Source organism: Pterocles gutturalis, unplaced genomic scaffold (genome assembly GCF_000699245.1).
Source record: "Pterocles gutturalis isolate BGI_N339 unplaced genomic scaffold, ASM69924v1 scaffold10426, whole genome shotgun sequence".
In the NCBI taxonomy this organism is placed as follows: domain Eukaryota; kingdom Metazoa; phylum Chordata; class Aves; order Pterocliformes; family Pteroclidae; genus Pterocles; species Pterocles gutturalis.
Genome location: NW_010103074.1, coordinates 1 through 25,255, shown reverse-complemented (window position 1 = coordinate 25,255; position 25,255 = coordinate 1). Strand labels below are relative to the sequence as shown.

General features: G+C 36.1%; 1 protein-coding gene across 1 annotated transcript; it reads right to left on the bottom strand.

Annotated features, from left to right (window-relative positions):
• NUPL1 (nucleoporin like 1) lies at positions 1-25,037 on the bottom strand. The gene is made up of 8 exons (XM_010086546.1): positions 24,869-25,037; positions 23,472-23,551; positions 22,662-22,780; positions 19,076-19,158; positions 15,959-16,160; positions 9,961-10,059; positions 6,859-6,954; positions 1-1,413 (listed from the first exon to the last, which is right to left on the bottom strand). The coding sequence occupies exons 1-8, from the start codon at positions 24,995-24,997 to the stop codon at positions 1,244-1,246; spliced, it is 978 nt and encodes a 325-aa protein (XP_010084848.1). The 5' UTR covers positions 24,998-25,037; the 3' UTR covers positions 1-1,243.
• Positions 25,038-25,255: the final 218 nt, after the last annotated feature.

The window sequence follows — 25,255 nt, the reverse complement described above, 5'->3', positions numbered from 1 at the left end:
TTCCTCCTTAAGATGTTTTCCCAGCTATTTCTAGTGCACACCAAATTGGATATGCAGCACAACAAGCTATGATGTCATAATATGCAAGATCCATAAATCGCTGTTGCAATAGCTTTAACCTTCAAATTAGTTATTATTCATTTTCCTCCTCTAGTCTTTAGCAGCAACTTATTGTACTATACCTCGTATTGAAAAAAGATATGCAACTGCTTTTAAGTCAATGCAAGTAGCGCTGATGAGAAGCTAGTAAATCAACTCCATTTTGTAACAGCTAACTCAAATTTTCATTAGAGCAGCACATCCTATCTGCTCCAATTGCAGGGAAAAGCTCATGCAGCCCAACAACTCTCTTGTTGCACACAGACCTTATGGCATCCAGAGCTGAAATCCTGCAACGCCCTGCTGTTCAGGTCAGGAATAAAAACAAAACCAAACATTTTGGGAACAATTACCTATGAAATGTCTGTGTCAAGATCTCAGATTCTTCTTTAGAGTTGGCCGCTATATGTTAAGGTTAAAAAAAAAATCTACTAACCACTATTTACCAAACTTTATGAAATACTAAACATTTTATTTCAGTTGGTCTTAAACAACAAAACACAAGAAGCAATGATGACACAGCCCAGGCCCCATAATTTGAAACTTCTAGGAATATCAAGATATCGGACCACAGGGCAACACTGAGAAACAGCACACACAAAGAGGAGACCTGTCTATGGGGCAAGGTTTGCACATCTGTATTTTATACATATATATACACATACATACACACAGATGTGTGCACTGTACTGTATATATTTACATCCATATACACAAAAACACCCTGAAGTAGATTTTAAAGGCCATATCCAGGAACAGAAGATATGAACTCTAGTATTTGTACTAGAATATATTTTATCTGTACAAAAAACAAATATGCATATATTCATATGGTATAAAGCTTATTAACAAAAAATATTCTTCTACTAACATTAGGTTAAATAGATGGTTTTACAAGATTCTTTAATAATAATGCAGTATAGAACATTTCTAAAACTAAGGCCAAAAATAAAAATACATAAACGGGTTTCTATTCACAAGAAAATAGTTGTTCAATATGATTTCATTTTGTATTTCAGACTACAGAAAGTAGCAAAATTTTTATAAATCTCCTGGGATGCAATTTAATTAATGCACCAATCTAGAAAAATAGACTTTTCAGATGAACAAAGTTGATTCGCTTCCCCTTCCCTAAAAGGACTGCCTATCTTTTCCCTCGCTTGTTTCCAGCTGGAGGTTTCTTCAGCTGAAGAAGTTGCCCTCCTGTCCCAAAGCCTGCAGATGCAGGATTAGACACCCCGAATGTCAGGCCAGCTGATGCTGTGATGCCGGGATTGCTGAAGTTAAACCCAGATGTAGTTGAGCTGCCAAAGCCTTATGAGGGAGGAAAAAATATTTTAAAACGTAAGTTATATCAGGATTGCAAGTTTGTTCTCCTTGGAGTTATGAATACCAGCCACTTTATTACCAATATTTGTAATACTTATGCTAACATGGATCTACAACAGAATGCCACATTGCTAACACACTTGGACATGCTATGACAGCTTGGATGCTACAGCACTAACATGTGTAGCTCATCATATCCTGAATCACAAGTCCCTTATTCCATTATCCCTACCACAGTAGCACCCAGAAGTCCCACCAAAATTGTACAGTAGAACCACCACAACTCCTCAAGTTCTCAGTCTAAATATGCAGAGTGGGGGGGGGGAAGGCAGAAGCACAAGCAGATCATGGCCCCATCACTTCACTCACAGCAGGTAAATGGCAAAGCTGGAGTCAGAGCTCCCAGCCTTGTGCCCTGCTGACTAGGCTACCTTTGCCTGTCTTTATAACCTATGTGGCACAGACCACACCTTAAATGGAGAGGCAGAAAAGGCTCAAAGTCCTTGCCAAATTCTTCGTATTTAAAAAACATCCTTTATGACTCAACCCAAAAAAGCAGCACTGAGAACAAACTGAATGATGAGGTGAGTGAACTGTGCTATTTTAACTCCTCCACCCTCTTCTATAAAGGTAAACAAATTGAACATTTGGTTCAGCTATAAAACAAGATCAGTTGAGAAAATCTGCCTACAGTTTTCAGCAATAGTAACACCAAATCATTTGACTTTGTTTTGTGAATTTATGAGTTATGTACTTAATTAATTAATTATCCAACTTGGATAATAATATAAACTATTAGAGAATGCTAGAAATTTCTCAAATAGTTAATAAGAAGCAGAACTTCAGAACTCTGCTTTTTGTTCTCTCAAGAAACCGAATAAGGTAACCAACCATCCAACATGACAAATATGACATGAGCAAGTTAAGATTTTAACAAGTAGTTTCATACAAGTTGTATACGTAAACCTGTAAACAATTAAAATATTAAGAAAAAAATGGGACTGGTTCACAAGCGAAAAGGGTATATTCTCAATATGCATTACTTAACATGGTTTTTTTAGTTCTCATGTAGACAGTTAAAGTAATCCTTTGGTCACATCAGTATCTTCAACTCAATGCCTAAATATCTTTAGAGCACAGAAAAAAAAAAACCCAACTGATTGTCTTATCAGAATCCCAAAGTGGCTCTCACAAGCCTGATGCCTTTTTCCCTTGTTACTGATGCTTTGGATCAAGAAGTACTTCAAAACATCATGTGAAACTCTTCCTCCTGCAATGTCTGGATGTAGGTTATACACCACATCATCTTGTCAAGAAAATCCCTCATTATCTACATTCCAGTAACTGCAGCTGTTCAACGTGCAGTTGTCTGTGTAGAACTCATTGTCAGTGTAATGAGTGTGCAGAGTATGACTAACGATATTGTCTATTTGGGTCTTGTCTAAATTTTGTGGACTAATTTGTCTCTCATCCTAGGATGTAAGGCTTGGAACAGACGCAACTACTCCTCCATTTCCTCTAACTCTGAATCTCAAGGAAGATTTTTAGAAGAATAAACTTCCTTTCATCAGGGAGTCTCATGAATGAAATAAGTCTTTAATAACCAAAACTGTTCTTGGTAAGCTACCTTTCTGCTTCAAGTACGTATTGAGATAACAGATAAGCATTGTCTCCCATCGAAAACATCATAAATGCCATTCATAATAAAGCTGTATGTAATCTATAGCATCAGGAGTTCAGTAGGCAAGGGTGAAGTGTTCATAAATTGCCTCTACCTAGCTGCTTCTAGATAAGAGGATTATGTTGAAGTACACAGGGAAGCCAGCCTGAACTTTATTTGAGTAATGTTAGAATAAGAAAGATGCATAAACTGTGTGATAGAAGACTGAGAACATGCTTGTTTATTTAGATACAGCCTGGAAAGTAGTAGCTATTACGTGACAAGTGCCATCTAGGGCAGACACGAAAGTGTAGAAAGGCAGAAGGGGAATTCATCTAAATGGCTTTGTTCTGTCATGGCAGCATAACAAGGTCATGATACGAAGTTCTTTTCTTAAAAGTAAACCAAATCCTAAAGCAGACTACTCAAATTAAAACAAAGGAAAAAAACCTTGAACAAGGTTTATTCACTTATTCCTGTCGCAAGGAAAGAGAATCAGTCACAGAACAGCTCAGTTCTAGCGGGAAGAGTCACAAAGTCTTGAACCATGGCTACAATTCAATCAGTGATTTATTGTTGAAATTAGTATTGCTTATGTGTAAATAATTATTTTCTTAAAGTAAATCACAACCCGCCCTTCGAGGGCATAGACTTAGCATGTCCCCGAAGGACCTCAGAGTACACTTTATCCCTCAGGCTTTTGCATCTCTGCTTTGGTCAGCCCTTTAGACAGGTAAGCCAAACATCATGAGATACACACCTCCCCATAACAGAGGTTTTTTTTTTTTTTATTTTAATACTACAGGGATAAACAGCAGCTCAGCAGATCTCAAAGGCAATCTATTCCCTCTGCCAGCCCCCATAAAGCCATTTCATTCACCTATTGTGAATAGGTGCTCTAAATCTGAGAGGATTGCCAGCACAGCTTTGACTGATTTACTATAGCCTCTGTAACTAAAAGCTGCTCATAGTTACACATGGATTATATTCAGGTCCATTTTTCAGCATTATGAGTACGTCCAGCCATGATCCCACTTGATAGTCTCCTATCTCATGTACCGAGGCTGCCATTCTTCAATAAAAGTAAGTCTCCAGCACAAATTCTCACTTGAGCTCTTCAAAGCTTATGTGGCATCTCAGTTTTCACAAAAATAGTGTGTGTGTACGCATACCCCCTCCTTTTATATTATAAATTCAATGGTGATTTTTTTCACTTTGGGAGTCTTAATGTTCTTTACAACATCCCACTCTAACTAGCTTTTTCAGTTGCCATTAAATGACTCCGAGCAGGAATTAACTGGGACTTGATTTGGAGTCAGCTTTCCACAGGGTCTATCTCTGTTTCAGAAGGAAGTGTGAGAGATGTGTTCCATCTCACAACTGTGTGCACTAAAGGAACTGAGAGAAGACTGCAGTTACTCTGCTTTTCATCTACTGACACAGTGGACACAAGGACTGCTCCTGGACTAAGCCCAATTTACTATTAGAAGATGCTCAAGTACTTTCAGAAGACTCAGAACTTTCTCTTCAAACATACAAACTGAGAACAACTACAGACAGTACAGACAGTACAGAAGTACTACAAACATTTTCAAATCTTAAAGCAATTAAATCCAACTCATAACTTACGAACACTTGACAGAAGCAATTTGGAGATCTATAGTTTTCATTCTAAAATAAGAACAAACTGATGGAAAATGTGGAGGAGGGGCATTATCTAGGCAGCCTAGGATGGGGAGACAGAACACCTACTGGACATTAGCTTGGGAAAATAAACTTAAGTGCTCACATCTAAACACAAGCAGTAACAACTGTATATCCCATATTCACCCCATTTTCCTAGCTTTTTCAGAAAAAAAAAAGATACAGAAACAAGATACAACTATCATATGGTAATATAAACCAGAATATTGTTTCAGGATCCTGTAAGTGCTCAGAAACAGGATATATTAAATAAAAACAAAACAAAAACAAAACAACAAACCTGGCTAGCCTCAAGCATCTTTCAAACCCATTTATACACCCTCAATAAAATTAAACTAAAGATCATATGCAATCTAAAAGCTATACAACATAGTATTATGGATATAAAAGGTAAGTATTAATGTGCTCTGAGCTACCAAATTTTTATGAAGGTTTCTATTCCATAATCCCAGTCTAAATCAGGATTTCATGACCACTTTATTTTATAAGCACAAAATTACAGGGATTACATTTAGTCTTTTATACTCCCGTTTACCATCCTCTATAGCTGAGACCCTGAGATAACTGAAAACAATCGTGGGTTTACTCCCTCATGGCTAAAGAGAGACTGGGGGGCACTGCCACCATGACAAACCCTGGTTTGAAGGAATACAGAAGAAATGACATCTAAACTGTCTCTGCACACCACCAACACAGCGAAGACAAACTTGCTATTTACTTTGGTTTGATACCTCAATTAGTGGTGGACAACTGAGCCACACAAACAGTTCTCTAACTGTATTTTAAAAATACACTAAAAACTAAATTATGTACTTTGTAACTTAGAAGCTTGAAATGCTGCAATACTACTTATGTAAATGTTAACAATAGGTAATTTAATATGGGCTCAGGAAAAACAAGCTACAAGATAAAACCATAAGCAGTGTAAGTTTTCCACTTTTTTTCTGATATTAAAAACTGGTTAAGCAAAAGAAGTGTGATGCTTAGACACTGCATACTGCAGTGGGTGTTACACGTTCATGAATAATACACAGCCATCTTTGTAAGCTATTTCCACCTTATAATACAAAGCTTAGGGTACTTTACAGGCCTAATTTGACAGCATAACCCATCACTAACCAAGGGAAAAACAAAGCAAAAAGCACGACAACTAATACAACACTGGTCCAAGCCAATGTACTGGGCATTTACTAATAAATACCAGGCCCTTGCTATGTTTGTATTAATCGCAGTTAAAAAATATTTTTATTTTAAAAAAGAAACATGCTACCAAAAGCCAATCCCACAAGACATGATACTACTTCAACCTGTCACTGAATACTGTAAGACAGACTGTAGCAAGCAATGTGCCTCAAAACCAAACTCCTGTTTAGAAAGGAAACAGAGATACAAGCTACAGAAGTGACTAAGATTTCAGACATCTGAGTTAAGGGGCAATTGCAACCATATTTTCATTTTCTCACCACCAAAAAATTAAAAAAGTGAAATGACTACTGAGTAGTTCAATTGCCACAGAAATGTTTTCAAAGTAGTTAACCCAATGAATTATGCATATATACAGAGATACAATACCCATAACCTAATATTCAAAGGACAAGCAGATAAATAGTTTCAAGGAAGCCTTCTGGGCTTCTAAAAATTTTTTTTTAACTTTAAAATCAACACAGGAAGTCATATTACTGGTATATTTGTCTCAAATTTATGCACTACTTTCAATAGCTCCGTTAACTGTATAGCCTATGCATTCAAGTAGTGAGTGCATTTCTGTGCCTCAGACTGCATCTGATCCAATCTGATGCATCTGATCTCCCGCTTCCACTCCTAATTAGACAGACACCAAATGGAAAACATTAATGCTCACTCAATACTGTCTACCTAGGAGACCTTAGAACCTAAAATCTTCTCTGAAGATGTGTATTTAGCAAGTAAATAGTTACTTTAATGGTTATATACACATGCAACTTTAAAGTACAGTTGTTTCAGTAGCTTTCTTAGACTGAGTGCAGCACTTTGATTGTAACACTTTTGCTTTAAGATTAACTTGAATTCAAGAGAAACAAACCAACCTGCACTTAGACTTCCTGATGGTTTACTTGTAGTTCCAAACCCAAATGATGTTGCTCCTGTGGCACTACTTCCAAAGGCAGAGCTACTTCCAAATCCTAGTAGAATAACAGTAAAGACATACAACAAAAAAATTACAGACACAGCAATTAAAGACATAGGTTGAGGGCAAGTACTCTAAAAATCAAACCCAATTCTAAGTATTATTTGGTAAAGAAATATTCCTAAGATTATTGCCTCAAGAGTATTTTATTCTCAACACACCATTGTGTTGAGAAAACAGTGCAAACAGGAAAGCATTGGAGAAAAGTATTTCCTTCAAAATACAAAACTGAGTAAAGAAAAAGCTATAAAAACAGGTGAAATAATCTATCATTGTTTATAAAATTGATGTTGAATTGCTGTAAATTGTCAAGAAAATGGTAACCAAATGGGCCAAAATTAAGAAAATTCATACACAAATTATATGATTTCTACTACAGAAAGCTGCAATCTTCATCCACAACTCAAAAAGAAAAATTATCTGTGCTTAAAACAGATAAACATTTTATTTAGTTTATATTTGGCTGATTTTAGAGTGTCAGCCTCCCCAGGTTGTTTGGGATCAGCTTTATCTAAGAAACCACAGAATAATTTAAGTACGGAATAGAAACAGAATTTCACAATATTTAATGGGAAAAAATCATCACATACAGGACAGCCATAAACACATAGCTGTAATAAAACTCATTCTGTTAATTTTGTAATTGAAATGTGTCATTTCATAACATAAATATTTCAAGATTTCTCAAATTATGTTAATACTTTTCCTTTGAAGTGATTGCGTAAGTTAAAATTTTGTAATTGAAATGTGTCATTTCATAACATAAATATTTCAAGATTTCTCAAATTATGTTAATACGCAATCACTTCAAAGGAAAAGTAAGTTAATATTTGCTGTTCGAGATAGAGGCCAGACAAAAGGAACAGTAAGAGAAATACATTCTCTGATTTTGGCTGTCTCAAGAGGCTTTCAGAAAGAGAACATTATTTATATTTGAGGAAATTATGCCCCCATCTTAAGTTTCAAGTGCCACGGAAAATACTTCTATTTTACTGCAAATTAAGCCTTTACCATTCCTTTAGAGATTCCTTTTTAGATTTAAAAATTAGTAATGACTGAACACACTATCTGAAGCAGTGTTCTTTAGTCTTCTCCAATTTTTAAATCAAATAAGGGTTTTAAGGATATATAGTGGCAAGTATAATTTGAATGTAAGATAGTTTATTTAAATGATACATTCTTTTATCCTAGCGAGTTTAAAATTACCAATGGTCAGGCAAGGTGTCTGCACATATTTAATGAAGCATAGGATCTATATGCTACAAATCTTATATACTTAAATGCAAAAGGCTCCATGTTTATAGCTGACAAAATTCACTGAATATTTATCACAGAAAGAGAGCAAATTTCCCCAATTAAAATGATGTTTCAAGAGTATACATTAAAAATTGTCCTGTTCAAAAAAAAAAACAAACCCTAAGTTAAAAAAAATCTTAAGTATTCATTCTGCTAATTTGTTTCCAAGAGCACACCTGCAGGATATTTTGCATGCATTCCTTTATTCTTCTGCACTTGCTTCTATCAAATAGTCTTGATTTGTGAAAAGACAAAAATTTTGCACATTAATACAGAATAGATGAAATGCAAGCAAATGCTTTCCTAAGCAGAGAGCTAGCAAAAAAAGAATACAAGTTAATCCTCTATGACAAAACTAGAAGCAGTTGTCCATCAATTTAAAATAAAATGTTCTTTAATTTATATTGGCAAAATTGGTGAACATATATAAACAATCTTTTGTCTACAAGCTCTTTGGCTGAAGAGGAAAAATTTTATAGTGTTTTTTTAAAAACACTTAAAACATTGTGGGAATGACCTGGTAATTCAGATGTACTTTCCTTTTAGCCCACTATTCTGTTATTTTTCCTGTTTAGGTGTACAGACTGTTTTTTATCTGAAAAAGTTTAAAATCTGATGAGAAAGGACATAAGTAGATTTAAAGATAATTTTAAGATGATCATTTAAGATAAACCTGATGTAACATTTAAGGACATCTTTCCAATACCAAGGGATTTTAGATTATTTTAAATACATTACAACACTGACTCATGTTTGGCTCAAAAAGAGGTAAAATGTAGGGATGTGGACTAAGGCTGCAGAGAGGAGAGGCTGTAACAAGAACCACAACACATTATGTTTGTGCTCAGCAGATATAACAATTTTCTTTGCAGATCTCATCCAAAAGCTTCAGAGGACACTAGTGTCTTTTGACTTACACTGTAGGAACCCTTGACCTATACAGATAGGAGATTAACCTGCAGATTAGATTCTTCTAATAGCTTAGATTCTACTTGTAGTTCTACTACTGAGAACTCATTATATTTAAATTAAAAGGTCTACATGGATTTTATGATTTTTTTTTTTTTATTACTGTCTACTCTTTCACAGTCATGTGTCCTCTTGGAATACATTCCCCACCAGCACTACTAACATTTTGATGAATATTTTTCCCTCACTTTCAAATGTTGCTTTTTCAGCTTGAGAAGGGTTTTTTTTTTTCCACCTCAGCACTGAGGGACAGTGACAGCTAAAACAAATATGTTTCAGCAAGCAGGACTGCAGAACTGTAGTGTTTCTTTAGCATTTCTTCTTATCTTAATCCAAGCAGAAATGGGTCCCTGCAGTTAACAGTTATACATACAGGTAAAACACTTCTACAGATTAGCTACAGCATCATCCAATGTCTCAGGTGTCTAACTTCCATATATGTAAAATCAAGTCAAGTTGTAGTTATAAACAGATGTACTTGATGTACTTCCCTAGCTTTAATGATAGAACTTCTATGTGATTACTTCATGCTGTTCATCCTGGGTTTTCACTACAATGGCTTATTAGCCTTAGCAACTCCTTCTGCGAGCGATGAAGAAGTTTGGAAAGTGCAGACTGCCAAATTGGAAGGTCCTTCCCTGAAACAGATCACCCTCTTGGTGGAGTTAAAGGTTTGCAAGAGATTCAGATGTGCGGTATAATAGTTCAATGAAATATTAGAAAAGTTAAAGTGTACCTCCAAGGCTTGAAGAACCTAAGCCACTTGATTGCAAGCCAGTGCCAATACCTGAGCCGAATGGCGTTCCAAAACTAACTCCCAGAGATGGCTGTGGCCCTGGTATGAAAAAAATGAGAACAAACTTGCCTTACTCTTTCATAGTAAAGAGGTCCTTTTTTTTATTTACTCAAGTATTTGATAATGTGAACATCATTGCTTTCAACAAATCCCATTAAGATCCCAAATTTTACCTCATCAAAATTCCTCCCTTAACTGCCTCAACATCTGCCTGGTAAAAATCTAAGAAAACACTGATTATAATAAGGTGACACTAGGCAAAGCTAATAACATAACTACATCATTTAGTATTTTTAAAAGTTAACCAGTCTCACCTTAAAATTTAAAACATTAAGCAAAATCTTGAGAGAACTCATAGGTAACATTTTGCCACCTGTATTAATGGAATCAGACTAAGGGAAAACCTTCAAATCAAAAACACAAGAACTGGCAATAATGTAACTAGAACTACAGTACCAAAAGTAAATTTAACAGAAATCTTCAAAGCTACTTAAGTATTCCATTCAAATTTAAACAGAACACTAAGATAAAAAACAAGACAATGACTTTATTTTATTAAATTTATTGTTCATTTGTAAGCAAGTCAATTACACAGTAACATGACAATTCCATTCTTTTCCACACAAGTGATAACTGAGTTCTGTTAAGCTCTGCTACATAACACCATTCAATAATGTAAACTAGTCAAACCACCTGTTTAAATAAACATTTACAAAAGGCACAGTTCTGTGTACCTTAATGAATTAGATACATTCAAAATTTCAGAGTCAGAGTTTGTCCCATAATCTAAAAAAAGTTGACAGTACTTTCCCTGCATATTCACACTAGGATGCAGGACTGTCAAAAACCCTTTTCTGTCTGCCAAGATGAAATTTACAGTCTCTGTTCCTTTGTGTTTTTTTTTTTTACCTTGGGGAATAAAAAAAAAAATCAACTAGCTAGCCGATTACCAATACATTTTAAAATAATTAATTCTGATAAATAATTAATATATTTTGACAGCTTTCACAGTACAATCTTATATTTCTGTCTTTTTCAAAGTTTTCAGTGCACTAGTTAAAAAGTTTAACCATTGACAATAACATACAGTGCCAAACTCTTAATCCATAGACATTCACACCTTTCCTCAAGATCTTTGAACATACTTTATGTACTATATATGTGAAAGTGATGATTTATTCAAGTATTACTATAAAGCTCAGACGATTTCAGTCTTTTTCCCACCATCACATTCGGGCTTCTTTGCATTCAAATTTTCTTCCTTCACACAACAAAGTTTCCTGTTACTAATATTTATCTAGTGTTTTAAAATGTAAATATTTCAAGCTTTTAAAATAATTTCAGTATTTGAAGATTTAAATAGAAAATCATTTTGAATCAAGTGAAAGGCACTGTATGTTGAAAAGTAACATTTTTGCTAGGAACACAAAATTATTAAGTGATCCAAGCTGAATGACATCTGTATACTCAAAGCAGTGTTAAATTTTAAGGGCAACTAAAGTTCTTAGCTTTCAGTCTCTGCTTAGCAGGGAATAGTTGGAAAACCCAAGTTATTTTTTCAACTAAAAAAAAAGAGTATATCAGATGTTGTAATTACAAATTTTCACATAAATTTCAAACTAAACTTTTTTACATCCAGTTTAAATACTGATACATCTACCTAGCAGCTCTTTAAAAATAAGAAGAAAATTGTTATTAATAAAAAGACACAAAAAACACTACACAAGTCAGTTAGTAATCTAATAAACTAAAAGAACCCAAAACACACATATCCAGTTCCTTCTCAAGTGCACAGATTTCTGTCTCAGTAAGGAGGCACTGTTAGTGGAAGACCTCAAAACAAAACACTACAGTCCTCCAAGCCAAGCTTTTTACCAAATGCAACATGCTTTTTAGAGCCAGTAAAAAACATTCTAAAATACTTTCAGATTACATAAAACAGGAACTTCTGCCTTAAGCTAACAAGCTTTTCATTGAGCAACAGGATATGATATTTGTTGATTTTTGTACCATATCTTCTGAAGGCATCATTACTATTTATAGTTCTTGTTAGTAAACATAATTTCCAATAGCAAAAAACTAGTAATAAAGATTCTTCAATGCCAAAAGTACTAGCAAAAGATTGGCACTTCTGGCTATTATAGGTACAAGACAAATTATTTATAACAAGTATTTTAGCATCCTAAAATTTGATATATTTGCCCTATAGAGCATTTCAGTTTCACAAATAGGACCCACTACAAAGAGTCCAGACAGTCAGCCAGATTTTTCTAAAGTGACATTCTGCAATTTTTTAAATCACAGTTGGTCCTAACAGTGAACAAATTTAGTGTCACAACTCAGATCTGATTCTGACAAAGTAATACACTGACTAATTTTAACCAAGGTTATTATCAAATTACACAATAAAAATTTTAAGTGCTATACAGATTTCAGTATCCTTTCCAATTAGCACTTCAATCTCATACCGAGTCAAGTCAAAACAGAACAAAGTGTTCTGACAACGCTTTGACTAACTCTGCACTTCACTAGTTAAGGAGAGAGTAACTAAGTTGTTGGGGGGGTACTTCATTTTTAGGGGAGGAAAGGTGAACTTGAAGAAAAGCATTACTTTAAGACAACTTGGTCTTCCAGAAAAACACCAGTTTCAGCCTCATGCATTTACACCTCTTAGTCTACTAGGCTTTAATTTTCTTTAAAATCTTTTACTTCAGTCCCATCAATAATAATAGTTAGACTAGCCACCATCACTAACTTCCATGCTGTTCAAGATTGCTCAGGGAAGGTGCAGGTGAGACAGTGGTTAGAACTCTAGCTGCTACTGCACAAAAGCATGACCAGCCTCATTGCCACCAACAAAGCTGTGTGCTCAGAGCAAAAGTGCTGAACTAGGGAAAAAGGTTGTGTGCAGACAAGACTTAAGCATAATTTTAAGAACTCTAGTTTCAAAAAACTGCACAGAAGTTGTGCTTCAGTGTGCACACCACAGTCCTGGTGTCCTCATTATCCATCCCAGGAGACTACTGGAGTGCATCTTTGCTCCCTTTCTTCCCTATGGCCAGGATCCACCGGCTTTATTTATTTCAATAGAAGCCAGACATGTCTTGGCATACAGAGAGAACATCAATTGGGTGTGTATCTGCACCCAGGAACTGGGGAAACACTCCCTGATCCCACAGCTTAGATGTAGCTACTAAACCTTTGACTCCTGAACACAAATTTAGAATAAATTATTATTTATCTTTTTTCAGAGAAACAGTAACTAACTCTAAATTAATCTTACAAAATAGACTTAACCACGTAAACATAGATTTTTTTTTAAAAAGAAACTAACCATCCTGATCCCTCAATACTAGAGTACCGTACATTAGATTTTAGTCAGAAACTTTAAAGCCCAGATTAATATTCTCGTTTTATTCTTATATTTAACAACAGCAACAGCAGGTCAGGTATTACACAGATACCCCTTCCCCCCATTTTATATACACCTCATTTCATAGTCTTTTCTCTCATAACCTTCTACCATCCCTCATCTATCCCACTCTTCAGGATCTAGATCTTGCAAAGAAATATGCGTGATTTTAACTTCCAGCAGATAGTTTATCAAATTCATAACTACCACAAAGTTAAAACACATAAACATTTGGAGTTTTACTGCAGCAAATGGCCATGTGACAATTCAAACAAGGAAAAGGAAATGGAGTAAGTCTTTAAATATTTAAAGATTCCTGCAAAACTGAAACTTCTTTTTCACTATGAGTAAGACAAAAAGTGGCAGCCTTAATCTGAAGCGAAGAAGTTTCAGGTAAATTAGGAAAAAGTCAAACACTGAAATCAATAATCTAGGAAAGATGTGAAATTTTCCTTTCTAGCAAGCTTTTAAGACTTTAAGATCTCTCTGGAAGTTCAAGCCTGACTAATCCTGCTTTTGAGCTACAGGAATAGAAAAGATTACTTCAAGTTCCATCTAACCCTGTTTTCTAAGAGTTTTGAGTACTCTTGAAGTGCCATGCCAAACACCGATCTACCTCAGTTTCTTCAGGTCTTCAAGTGAGTTGCATGAAGGGTAATAATATTGCAACTAAATAAGTAGGAAGCAAATTTTTGTCTACTTTTGCAGGCATGTTTGATGTAAGTTAATGGCTTTGTTCTATCTGCATCACCCTTGTAGTTGTCACATTTTTGGCTTTTGAAATACTTCACCAGAACAATCAACTGAAAAAAAAACTCCAAACCCAACCTACACACACTCCCATCTGCTCCTGTCACTACAAAATGCCTCAAGGTATAAAATCACCTTACCTCAGGAGCGTTGGTACAGGTCAATTCTGCCTTTTATTTTTTTTTCTCTCTTCTCTCCTACTCCTAAGAGAATATTCATGAAGTCATGCCATAAGTGGCATCAATTTACTGAAGTTATTAGCAGTTCTCTCAAATCTAGACTAGGAAGAGGAAATTCAAATCCCTCATCCCAAATCACGAAAATGCAGGTATAACTTTAAATGCGACATCCCAAGTGTATGACTTCCATATACAACTAACCCTTTAGTGACCATGGAAACATTTTAAGAAAACATGAGACAAGGAGAAAGATGAAGGGAGAGGGAACTACTTTGGCAACATTAGGCACAAGCCACACTTCTATCTGTACTAAAAACCCTGAAGTGTGACATTACATTATCTCATGTTTTTGGTTTAAAACCAGACTTTTACAGATACCAGTTCAACAGGATTTCCATGGATTAACACAGCAGCAACAGGAAGACTGTGGTCTGTCATGGAAATTTAAAGAAATATTTCATAAAGACTTCATTTTTTGTTGTGTTCAAAATATTTTGGCATGTGTGTCTTTTATGCCCATTTCCTTGCTGTGTATAAGGGCTTGGGCTGGAAACACATTATATTCCTTTTATGGAGAGGGCAAGGACAGCCTAATAATTTGTCAAAATTAGGGTGGCTGCCACACAGGTCTCCAAATAAAACCAAAATATGGCCGCTGTTTCAAGACAAGAGAAGGAAGGAAAAGGTGCAGATATGACTTTCTGTACACCTATGACAAACAACATTTTAGAAAATAAATGGTAGAATTAATTTAACGATGCTTTTCATAATTTGCTGACATAAAGACATATTCATGTTCAAGTAAAATTACATGTCCATTAAATGACTAAATATTAATTCAGTAATTCACCCCTCTCTGAGCAGTGTTGGTTAGTATAACAATGTCAACTAAGGTGCCTCAAGTTATTTCCTTTGCCATACGTGTCCATTCTTCATTAGCAGTGGGTCATGCATTCCCTCTGGTTTGGTTTTCCTCTTGCATCCATGCACATATAGAACCACTGATCCACTCTACTTTCTCTACTATTTGTTTACAACAGCAGAATGGCCAGCAAAAACTGCTCCAACATCACTCTGACAAAGGAGTTGGCTATAAAATAATAAGCCAGGCATCCACCTTCCTATTCTACAGATGTTTGCTCCACTATCCTTCCTGTTCTAAAGCTTTTTCCATTTTACAGTTCCAAAGTGCTATATAAAAAAATGTATTACTAATTTTACATAAGAAAAAGCTAATATGCATTTAGATATTCTCTCCTCACCGATTTGAAATAATTTACTATAACCATACAATTCTGGAAAGAGGCTATACTACATGTATTCAGAGATGTTACTTAAGAGTGAAGACTCGCATTCCAAGGGGTAAGTTAGAACAATGCAGTAAGTATCACTAATACAAGTAAGTTCACAAGATTAAGTATCTGTTGTATAATTATTGCTAAGTCTACCCTGCATTTTTCTATTGGCTATGTATCAGTAACTGCTCATCACAATGTTTAGATTTTTAGTCTAACACAAAGGAAGACTTCATAGAAAATGTTACACAAATTTACTATTGTCATAACACTAATAATCTATAACTTGAATGCACTCAGACCTGTAGCAGGCTGTTGCTGCTGAGTAAGTGTTGCAGCCATCGCAACGGCTGCTGCATTTGGTAGGTTGCTGAATGGGGTCGGTCCAGTGGTAACACGTGGCACACTCTGCCACTTCTTAGCTTCTGTTCGTCTTGCCTCAAACACATCCATGGCATCTCCCAGAAAAGTTTTCCTGTAGCCAAGGTATTGGTCTTTGAGCATCTGAAGGGGGTGAGAGGAAGCTATTTTAGTTCAGTGTATTTGACATAAAACCTTAACTCAATAAGGGAAAAGATATGGAGCTATAAATAACATTTCCTTGAAACAAACCCCCCCCCCCCCCAACCCAAATAACAAAACACAACAAAAAAAAGCCTCCCCACAGCCTGAAAGGATCTAGTCAGGCTATGAGCTGAAGAGAACTGTTTTGCATCTGCTACAGCCACAATAGGTTCCTCAAGTTCAGCAAAGCACTCAAATGTAACAGACTAAGGTACTGAATGGTATCAAAATCTTTCAAAGTTGGTGTAAATCAGCACAACTCCATTTGTATCACCGTACTAGCTTACGTAAGAGGCAAAACACAGCCCCATTTCTAGCTCATAACATAAACACACTATTCAGTGCTGCCTTTCTGCATGGAGTCTGCTTTTATTCCCCTATCATCGTCACCTGTATTTCTTTTTCCTTTCTTTCACTCCTGCACTTCTTTGCACACAGCTAAAGAAGCTACCAGAATTTTAGAATTCACTTGTGCTTCTGGTGCATTTCAGTGATGCAATGCAGTGCAAATGTAATAGATCCTTCTGCTGTAGACTAACAAGCAGCCCAAATCAAATCTGTTGCATTACATCCCCCCCTTCACCCTGCCCATGTCCCTTCCCCCTCAAAACCCCACCCTCTGTGACAACACCTGGCTTGGCCTGTTCATCATGAGCGATTTCTGTCAAAAATGAGGGAACTATGTATATCTTATGTAACGTAAAAAGAATAAATGTCTTCAATCAAAGAGCTGATGGAATTATTTCCATCTAACAGAGAATCTTTAAACATAATGGATTTATTAAAACCAAAGAACAGTAGGTTCAATTCAATTTTATAGAAGACATACTACATCCTGTGTTCCTGGCTAAGGATATGCTTGCTTCTTTGAAGAGGAGCTTAGTCCAAAAATTCTAGCTCAGTATTGGAACAGCTATAATCCTAAATCTATCAGCCAACAGCAGGAAACACACAGAAAGAATGACATCACTATCACATCATGGAGTGCTGTCTTTGAAAATACATGAATAGAACTCTAATATTAGAGATTGAATACAATGCCATACTGACAGCCAGAGGAGCTGACAGAAGTGCCATTAGACATTGTAGAACACTCCTTAAGGCTAATCTACGCAGAATGATTTAATGACATTCTCTACCTGAATTGTGCCCAAGCACATTTTACTCTTCACTGACTTTGGATACAGAATGTATCTATATGTTCATATATGATATAAATGTATTTAACAACTAGCCCTGTGCAAAGATGTTTCAGGTCATATTTTTCTACAACTTCAGACTATCCTGCTTCAGACAAAGGAATTAATTGTGGTCACAGCTCTGCCTTCACAAGCTGTATCACAACCATCAAATAAGGCAGAGACAGCAGTTTCAAAACTACTCTCCTCTCCTAGCATCTCTTAGCTGATAAACTAAAACAGATGGCCAGAATGACAGATCCACTTAAGCAGTACAGTCATTTTTCTGATTTTTGAAGCTTTGGTTATAACTGTGCCTTCCAAAATACCAGCCTTCGTGTTCACCCACTAGATTAAATCTCAAAAAAATTCCCCAAAAGAAAGAAAAATCCTCAAACTAACCCCTTAGTTTCAGGCAATAGAATACTTCTTAAGCTGAAGTAAAGTCTTTCCTATTCAGTCATGCTGACAAGGTACTGAAGATACTATTGCTTATACTTGCATAGTAATACAGCTCTTCATACTGAAGAGGAACAAAAGTGTATCATTACAAAGACTACTGCAAGAGTTAAGCCTACACTCAGATCTCAGAAGTGAAGAACCCAGAACACATTTGGGATCCTTTTTGCATAATTCTGCCAAAATTATGGAAGGGCTGATGTATTCTATATCTGGTACCAAAACCAAGTCAACTAAGAGCAGCACAAATATCTGATGCTAGGTAGCTGTAAACCAGTCAATACCCACGCTGACATAAGGAATACAATGCAAGGAATCTAGTTCATAGAAGATCCTCTGTAATCCTAGGCTTTACTCAGGGAAAGTAAGAAACTTCAAAATGTTCAGAGAACCAACAATACCATGCAGAAGCAGCTTTGAGAAGGGAATAAGCAGAAGACTTATCAGAGCTATTCCCATTAAGGGAGTCACTTAGCAGAAACAATCCCAAACATTTGTACTCTTCTCCAAGTTGTATTTTTTTGGAACCAAGAAGGGTTCTGATCATATAAAGAGAAATATGGATTGTAGAACACTGACAGTTTGTCAGTATGTCCAGAACTGTAAATGTGAAATTCAAGCTGGAGTCCATAATGAAAAAAACAAGCCTAACCAGAACCTTTGACACATTAGCATTTTTTCACTGTATGTTTTTTTTTTTTTTTCCCCTGTACATGAGGCTTTCCATGGAACCCAGGTTAAAAAAATAAAATTAAGTCAGAACATAATTTTCACCAAAATTCTTTGGTATGTTGAAAAATCCTACGTATGAATACCTATTTTTTTCCTGTTACCTATTTGAATAACAGTAGATTTAGATCATCTTTGCTTGAGATCAAGAGGTCATTGGGCAAGAAGCAAAACATACAAGCATGAGCTCAAAGATATTTCAAACATTGATCAAGAATTCAAATGGAAACTGAGTTAAATGAAAAACATCTTGTAACCTAAATGATTGTGGTCAGTTGCTATCATCACTATAAACAGATGTATCATTTTAGACTTCAGCTGAACAAAAGTTACTTTTTAAATCAAAGCACTCTTCCAGGACAGTTTGAAAACTTTTAAGAGTTGATTTAGCAGAAGAAAAAATAATACCTGAATATATACTATATTTTCAAAAAGTGACTCTTTGTAGTTCTTTCACTAAATACACGGGAACACATCAAAACAACATACCTTTACGTTTTCATGTATTGATTGAAGTTGTGCAGCTAAAGCTACAAATGTTTGATAGATTTTCTGCATAGCCATAGACAAATCTGTAAGAGGCATATAAAATATTGGTAAGTGACAATCTCAGTACCAGGATAAAACATTTAGTGTTTATACTGCAGCAAGAAGCCCACCCGAAACCCACACAGCACAAGGCATAAAAAAAAATTGCATGAGAACAAGTTAATGTCTCAAAGAAATACAGAATTTGAGAGCAATTGGGAGACACAAGTCACCCAAGGATGACTTTTTGAAAGGGCTTCAAACTTTATTCTGAGAAGCACTCTTTTCTTAGATTTATTTTTACATAGACAGTAATTTGTTTCCTATTTTATCACTTAGCAAAGCTAAAAAATATTATTCAACCTAACTTTATCTAATTACACAGGAATATTTTACCTCATTGGTCTTTACATATAGTTATATCAGATTTTCTTGTGTTTGTATATAGCTTCCACTCTTTCTGACTTAAAGCACAGTTACGTGTTCAGTTGATTTTGCCAAAGAGAGAGCAGTAGAATGGAAGCTTTACTTACATTTTAAAGACATGACTAACAAGCATCACAGGAACTCTTATCCTAGCTTTACCCAGAAGCATATCATAAACAGAGGAACGGGGAGAAATGTGGAGCTTCTTGTCTACATGAAGTCTTACATTTAGGATATCCTACTGCCCACACAGATATGTGTTTTCAGTGCACTGACCCAACTAATGCAAAACTTAAGGATTAAAAGGGAAATCCCAAAGGTTTTGGCAAAAGGAGGCATCTGCTGACAAAAAAATGCTTTTCTGAAAGAAGCGCTGTAACAATGTACCAAACTGTACCAAAATGGAGGACAGACAAGCGCCAAAGTAGTCCTTCCCTGTGAAAAGATCAGCTTTTGCATGTCCTCTGAAGGACACATATAACCTACTGCAATGCAAATAGTAGCTATCAAGTTCTTGAAGATGTGCAGGTCTAGCAGTGATCCTTAAACTGAAAAAATCTGCCTGTCCATAGGGGAGTTTCTCCATTATAATTAGCATTTCCTTCTGAAAAATAAAAGCTAGGGAAAAGAAAAAAATCTCATGCCAACCTGCAAGGCTGTGGCAGCAGGGCTATCCAGGAAGACTGGCCGCAAGTTTCCAGAGAGTCTGGAAGCAATTTGTTGATATGGAATACTAGACATTTCAAAATTTTCAAGACATTCTAGGTCATGGTTTCCTGTATGGTAAAGGAAGTTTTTCCTATATAGTAAAGGTCACTGTACTATATAGGAAAATTTACTATGGAATATGGTGTTGACTAGATCACTACATCACTTGCTGACAGTCTGACCGTGCTGGCACAACAGATTGAGCCTCACCCACACAAGCAAGAAACTGCTGAAAAACCTGAGGAAAATCTGTGAAGGCATCTCTCTCATACTCTGGGCAGACAAGATCACATGAAAAGAGAGAGGACCCTCAGGATTCAGCAGATCTTCTATTCTGGAAGCTAGGTCTAGACAGTTCTCGTTTTTAACATACAATGTACAGTGTCTACATACCATCCTGTGATGGCAAGATGTTCAAGTATCATTCGCACAAAAAGAAATGCACTTGAAATCACTGCTTACTGCAGGACCTGTACGTAAAAATGGCCTCAAAAATAAAAATGTCTGACCCCAGGAACCATAACCAACCAGAAGACAACTGCCCAGAGATCAGTATTCTCTGACCAGAGAGATTCTCCCAATATTGAATGACGTGGCAGCAAACAAGACTAAATTTTCTCAGTCAGAGCTGAAGGTAACCAAACAGGCACCAAACTAAGAAAAAGTTCCCATTTTGATGTAGAGCTGTCAGAGCAGACACCCCTATTTGTCTGGTCAGACAGCCCAGTGTAAGACAGAAAGTGCCAGACATCAGCTTTATAACAGCTAGATGCTGAAGGGAGGGAGATGGATGTAGCAGATGTGAATGCTCTCATTTTGTCAGGGTCATCCACTCAGCTCAGAAGTTTACAGGAGAAACATTACACCTTTCCTAGAAAAGCAATCTTCGCCCCCATGCCTCCTTTTTTGACAAGATCATAGAATGGTTTGGGTTGGAAGGGACCTTAAAGATCATCCAGTTCCAACCACCCTGCCATGGGCAGGGACACCCTAGACCAGGCCAGGTTGCTCAAAGCCCCTCCACTAGACCAGGCTGCTCAAAGCCTCCTCCAACCTGGCCTTGAACACCTCCAGGGATGGGGCACCCACAGCTTCTCTGGGCAACCTGTTCCAGTGCCTCACCACCCTCACAATAAAAAATTTCTTCCCTATATCCAATCCAAATCTACCTTGTTTCAGCTCAGAGCCATTAGCCCTTGTCCTATCACTACATGCCCTTGTAAAAAGTTCCTCCCCATCTTTCCTGTAGGCCCCCTTGAAGTACTAGAAGGCCGCAATAAGGTCTCCCCAAAGCCTTCTCTTCTCTAGGCTCAACAACCCTAACTCTTTCAGCCTGTCCTCATATGGGAGGTTCTCCAGCCCTCTAATCATCTTTATGGTCCTCTGGATTTGCTCCAACAGGTCCATGTCTTTCTTATGTTGGGGGCCCCAGAGCTGAACACCATACTACAGGTGTAGTCTCACGAGAGCAGAGATAGTCTTCTGAAAGGAACCTCACATCCCAAACAACTGCATTATTTCTCAGTTTACACAGGGGGAAAAAAAAATCTCTCATCTACAATGGTGAAGACATTTCTGTATCTTCTACAGATAAACACCTCTGCTGGATATAGACTTCATCTTAAAATAGCAAGTTGACAAAAAAAGTCATATTAATGGAAGGGGATAAAGGAAGAAGAGAATAACAAAGTGAAAGGAAAACAGATTTTCTCACTGTTATGTTAACCACAAGAACAATAGACAGACAAAAACAGGCAAAAGAAATAAAAATGGTTTGGAAACAGAACAATATCAACAGACCATGCAATACTGATCCAAGTCAATGAAAAACTGAAGAGTAGGGAGATTTCTGACGTTTATGAGCTCACTAGGAATTGCAACGAAGCAAAATGTAGATGGATTGAATAGATGCTGTTAGAAAAGGTAGCACGAAACTGGAGTCTGTTTGCAAAATAATGTTTCAGATGTGCCCTGGCCCCACTAGGAGCCCCAAACTTCCATTTCCAGCTCTTATTCAAGTGCCCTAGCTAAATCTAGAGAAGACTCAAGTTCTTTTACAAGAACAGTGACAAAGAAAGATATAAAAAGAGCATAAAATATACCATGTCTCTTTTTCCTATTTTTCAGGAGTTCAGAAGTTGTAATTTCTACTCTTATGTACCTAGGTATCAAACTTTCTATGCAAGACAAACTAGGCTTACAAATCGCACCTCAGGAACTGGATCTATCTTAAGAACCTTTACGAATTTAACCTTTAATTCCAAATCTTTACATTGAACAACTGCAGAATCTATCTGAACACTTATTTCTGTACATTAAATAAGAAAAGCCAGCAATAGCAAAAAAGGACACTAATTACTAACTTTTTCTTATAGGTGTAAGATTTCTTAATTTTTATGGATGAAACATTTACCTTGTGGAGCTATGTGTGAATTATTCGCTTGAGTAGCAAGATGATTTTCCAGCTCTTCTATTTGTTGCCTGTATTGCTGCAGCTGTACTTCAAACTGCTCGACCAAGACTCTGAAGTAGCTAGATGAGCAAAACAATGAAATCATATTATTAAACTTCACTAGTTTGCCACTTCTTTAAAAATCTGATCTATATTAGCTGCCAATTTTAATTTACTTAATTGCAAGTTATGTTCTATGATGTTCTTGACATCCCTCTATAAGCAGAAAGAGTAAAGACTGTATTTCTCATGGCTATGAAATAAAGATAAATTAAGGGTAGAAATAAAACACTGACTCTATGAAGCATTCAGTACAAGTGTTACAAGAAGCAGAAAAAAAAATTTACATTATTAAGTTCATAGAATCATACAATGGTTTGGGTTGGAAGGGACCGTTAACAGTCATCTAGTCCAACCCCTCCTGCAATGAGCAGGGACATGTTCAACTAGATATGGTTGCTCAGAACCCCATCCAACCCAATCTTTAATGTTTCCAGGGATGGATGGGACATCTGCCTCTCTGGGCAACTTGTTCCAGTGTTTCACCACTCTCATTGTAAAAAATTTATTCTTTATATTTAGTCCGAGTCTACCCTCTTTCAGTTTAAAAACATTATTCCCTTGTCCTACTGCTACAGGCCCTACTAAAAAGTTTGTCCCCATTTTTCTCATCCCCTTCTAAGTGTTTAAAGGCTACAATAAGATCTCTCTGGAGTCTTCTCTTCTCAGAGTTGTATTATTGACTATTTCTTATGAATAAGAGTAACTCACTCTGCTGGGGCTGTATTTTCATGCTGAAGTCCAGGAGGAGTTTTCTGTGTTCGTAATGCTATTTCTGCATTCTTTAGCTCCTAAATCAATAGGGAAAATTAATAAAAGGTAAGGTTCTGTACAAAGTATTCAAAAGAAAAATAGCTACAACTCTACTGTTTATTCACATAAAATGTTTTCTTCATATATTTAAGTTAACACCATGGTAGAATCTGACCAGAAATTATTCAAATAGACTGCCAGAAAGCTGGAGAGCTGAAAACACCAACAGAAGTTTGGGGAAGGAACAAACAACAGCACATCCTGAAAACACTGAGCTCTCAGAAGCTGAGAAAATATTGCACTGAACTGTCAAGAGATAAGATCTAATTTCTGTTGTACTTCAAATATCCTGTTGCAATTGAGGACTAGGGGAAAAAAAAGCAACAGTCAAGTGCAAGGTAGTAACATCCCTGAAAGAAAAGAAATAGAACAAAAAGGATTTTTTCTCCTCTAAAAAAAATATTAAATACATAAAAATCGCTTATTTTTTGTATGGAAATTATTTTTTTTATGCATGATAATTACAACATACACTCGGTTTAATACTTTCTAATAACTGCACCATTAAGACTTTCTCAGTGCCTGGTTTGGCGATTATTCTCAACTTCATCATATACAGAAATATGAGAATATCAGTAACAAGTTTTTGTTTTCACAGAGAACTATTGGCAAGGCACAGCTATAGAGTATTTCCTTCTGGTATCACAAGATACAGAAAAAAACCCAACATTTTTGCCTTCAATAAAATACACTTTTTTATATAGCAAGCAGCCTTCACACGCCAGATGAAAGAAAAAGTGATACAGAACTTAACTTGAAAAGCACTTGCATCAAAACTTGAGCTCAAACTGATTGCACAGCTAAGATGCAGACAGGTGGACAAAGCTGAGACTTGAGTTCACCAAATGAGTACTAGTGCTAGTTAAGATATTTTGGTCCCTGAAATTGTATGGGGTGGTTTGTGGTCTTTTTTAAAGTCATCAGAAGAAAACATACTTGCATTTCTGCTGCCCCAGAGTCCAGCATGTTGTTACAAATATGCCTTCACTAGCAGCTGAATATATAACTGAAAGTGAACTAAAGAAGGCACATATTCCCTTCTGTTGCCTTTGCTATGTAGGAGTGCTTTCCTGATTAAAAATTATTTTATTGCTGTTGCACTTATCTGAAACTACTGATGTCACAGATTTCAGTCTCCCCCAGAAACTTCAAATAGATTAGAAGGGATTCAGTTTTTCACTTTGATTACAGCTTAGTTTGGACACGTGTTAATTTAGACAGATAAAGAAGGCTAGTTATCCTATATGATATAATCAACATACAAACTACATAACAAAATTTATATTAAATTATACCTGTGCAGTTTCCACTTTCAGCTTGTCAATATTAAGAGTGTTTCTCTGTAATCCACTGGCAACTACAGACAGAAGTTGTTTCAAAGCTTTAATGTCTTCTTGTACTTTAAGCATTGCTTTAGAGGACATTCTACTAATTTCTTCCTGAACTTGTTTTTGTTCTTTCACAAATTTCCTGGGGAATGGAAAAAGAAGGGGGTGAGTAGGAAAGAAACAAAGTACTGAACCTGAAATACCCAAGCGTTTACTTTTCAGTCACATTATTTAAATAGCTATTAAATTATTTTTTCCAAAATCAAGTACTGAACAGTAAAATTACTATATAGCATAGTATTAACTCCTAGCATGCTAATGCTGTAAAAAAAAAAACCCCGAAATTCAATAGCA

Bases quoted from the DNA above. Each gene is read 5' to 3' on its own strand.
- NUPL1 (XM_010086546.1), bottom strand. From the start codon at position 24,997: ATGTCCTCTAAAGCAATGCTTAAAGTACAAGAAGACATTAAAGCTTTG. The intron at 19,159-22,661 runs GTAAATGTTTCA...TGCCTCTTACAG, and splicing joins TTCACACATAGCTCCACAAG to ATTTGTCTATGGCTATGCAG. The intron at 1,414-6,858 runs GTTGGTTTGTTT...CTCCCTCATAAG, and splicing joins ATCAGGAAGTCTAAGTGCAG to GCTTTGGCAGCTCAACTACA.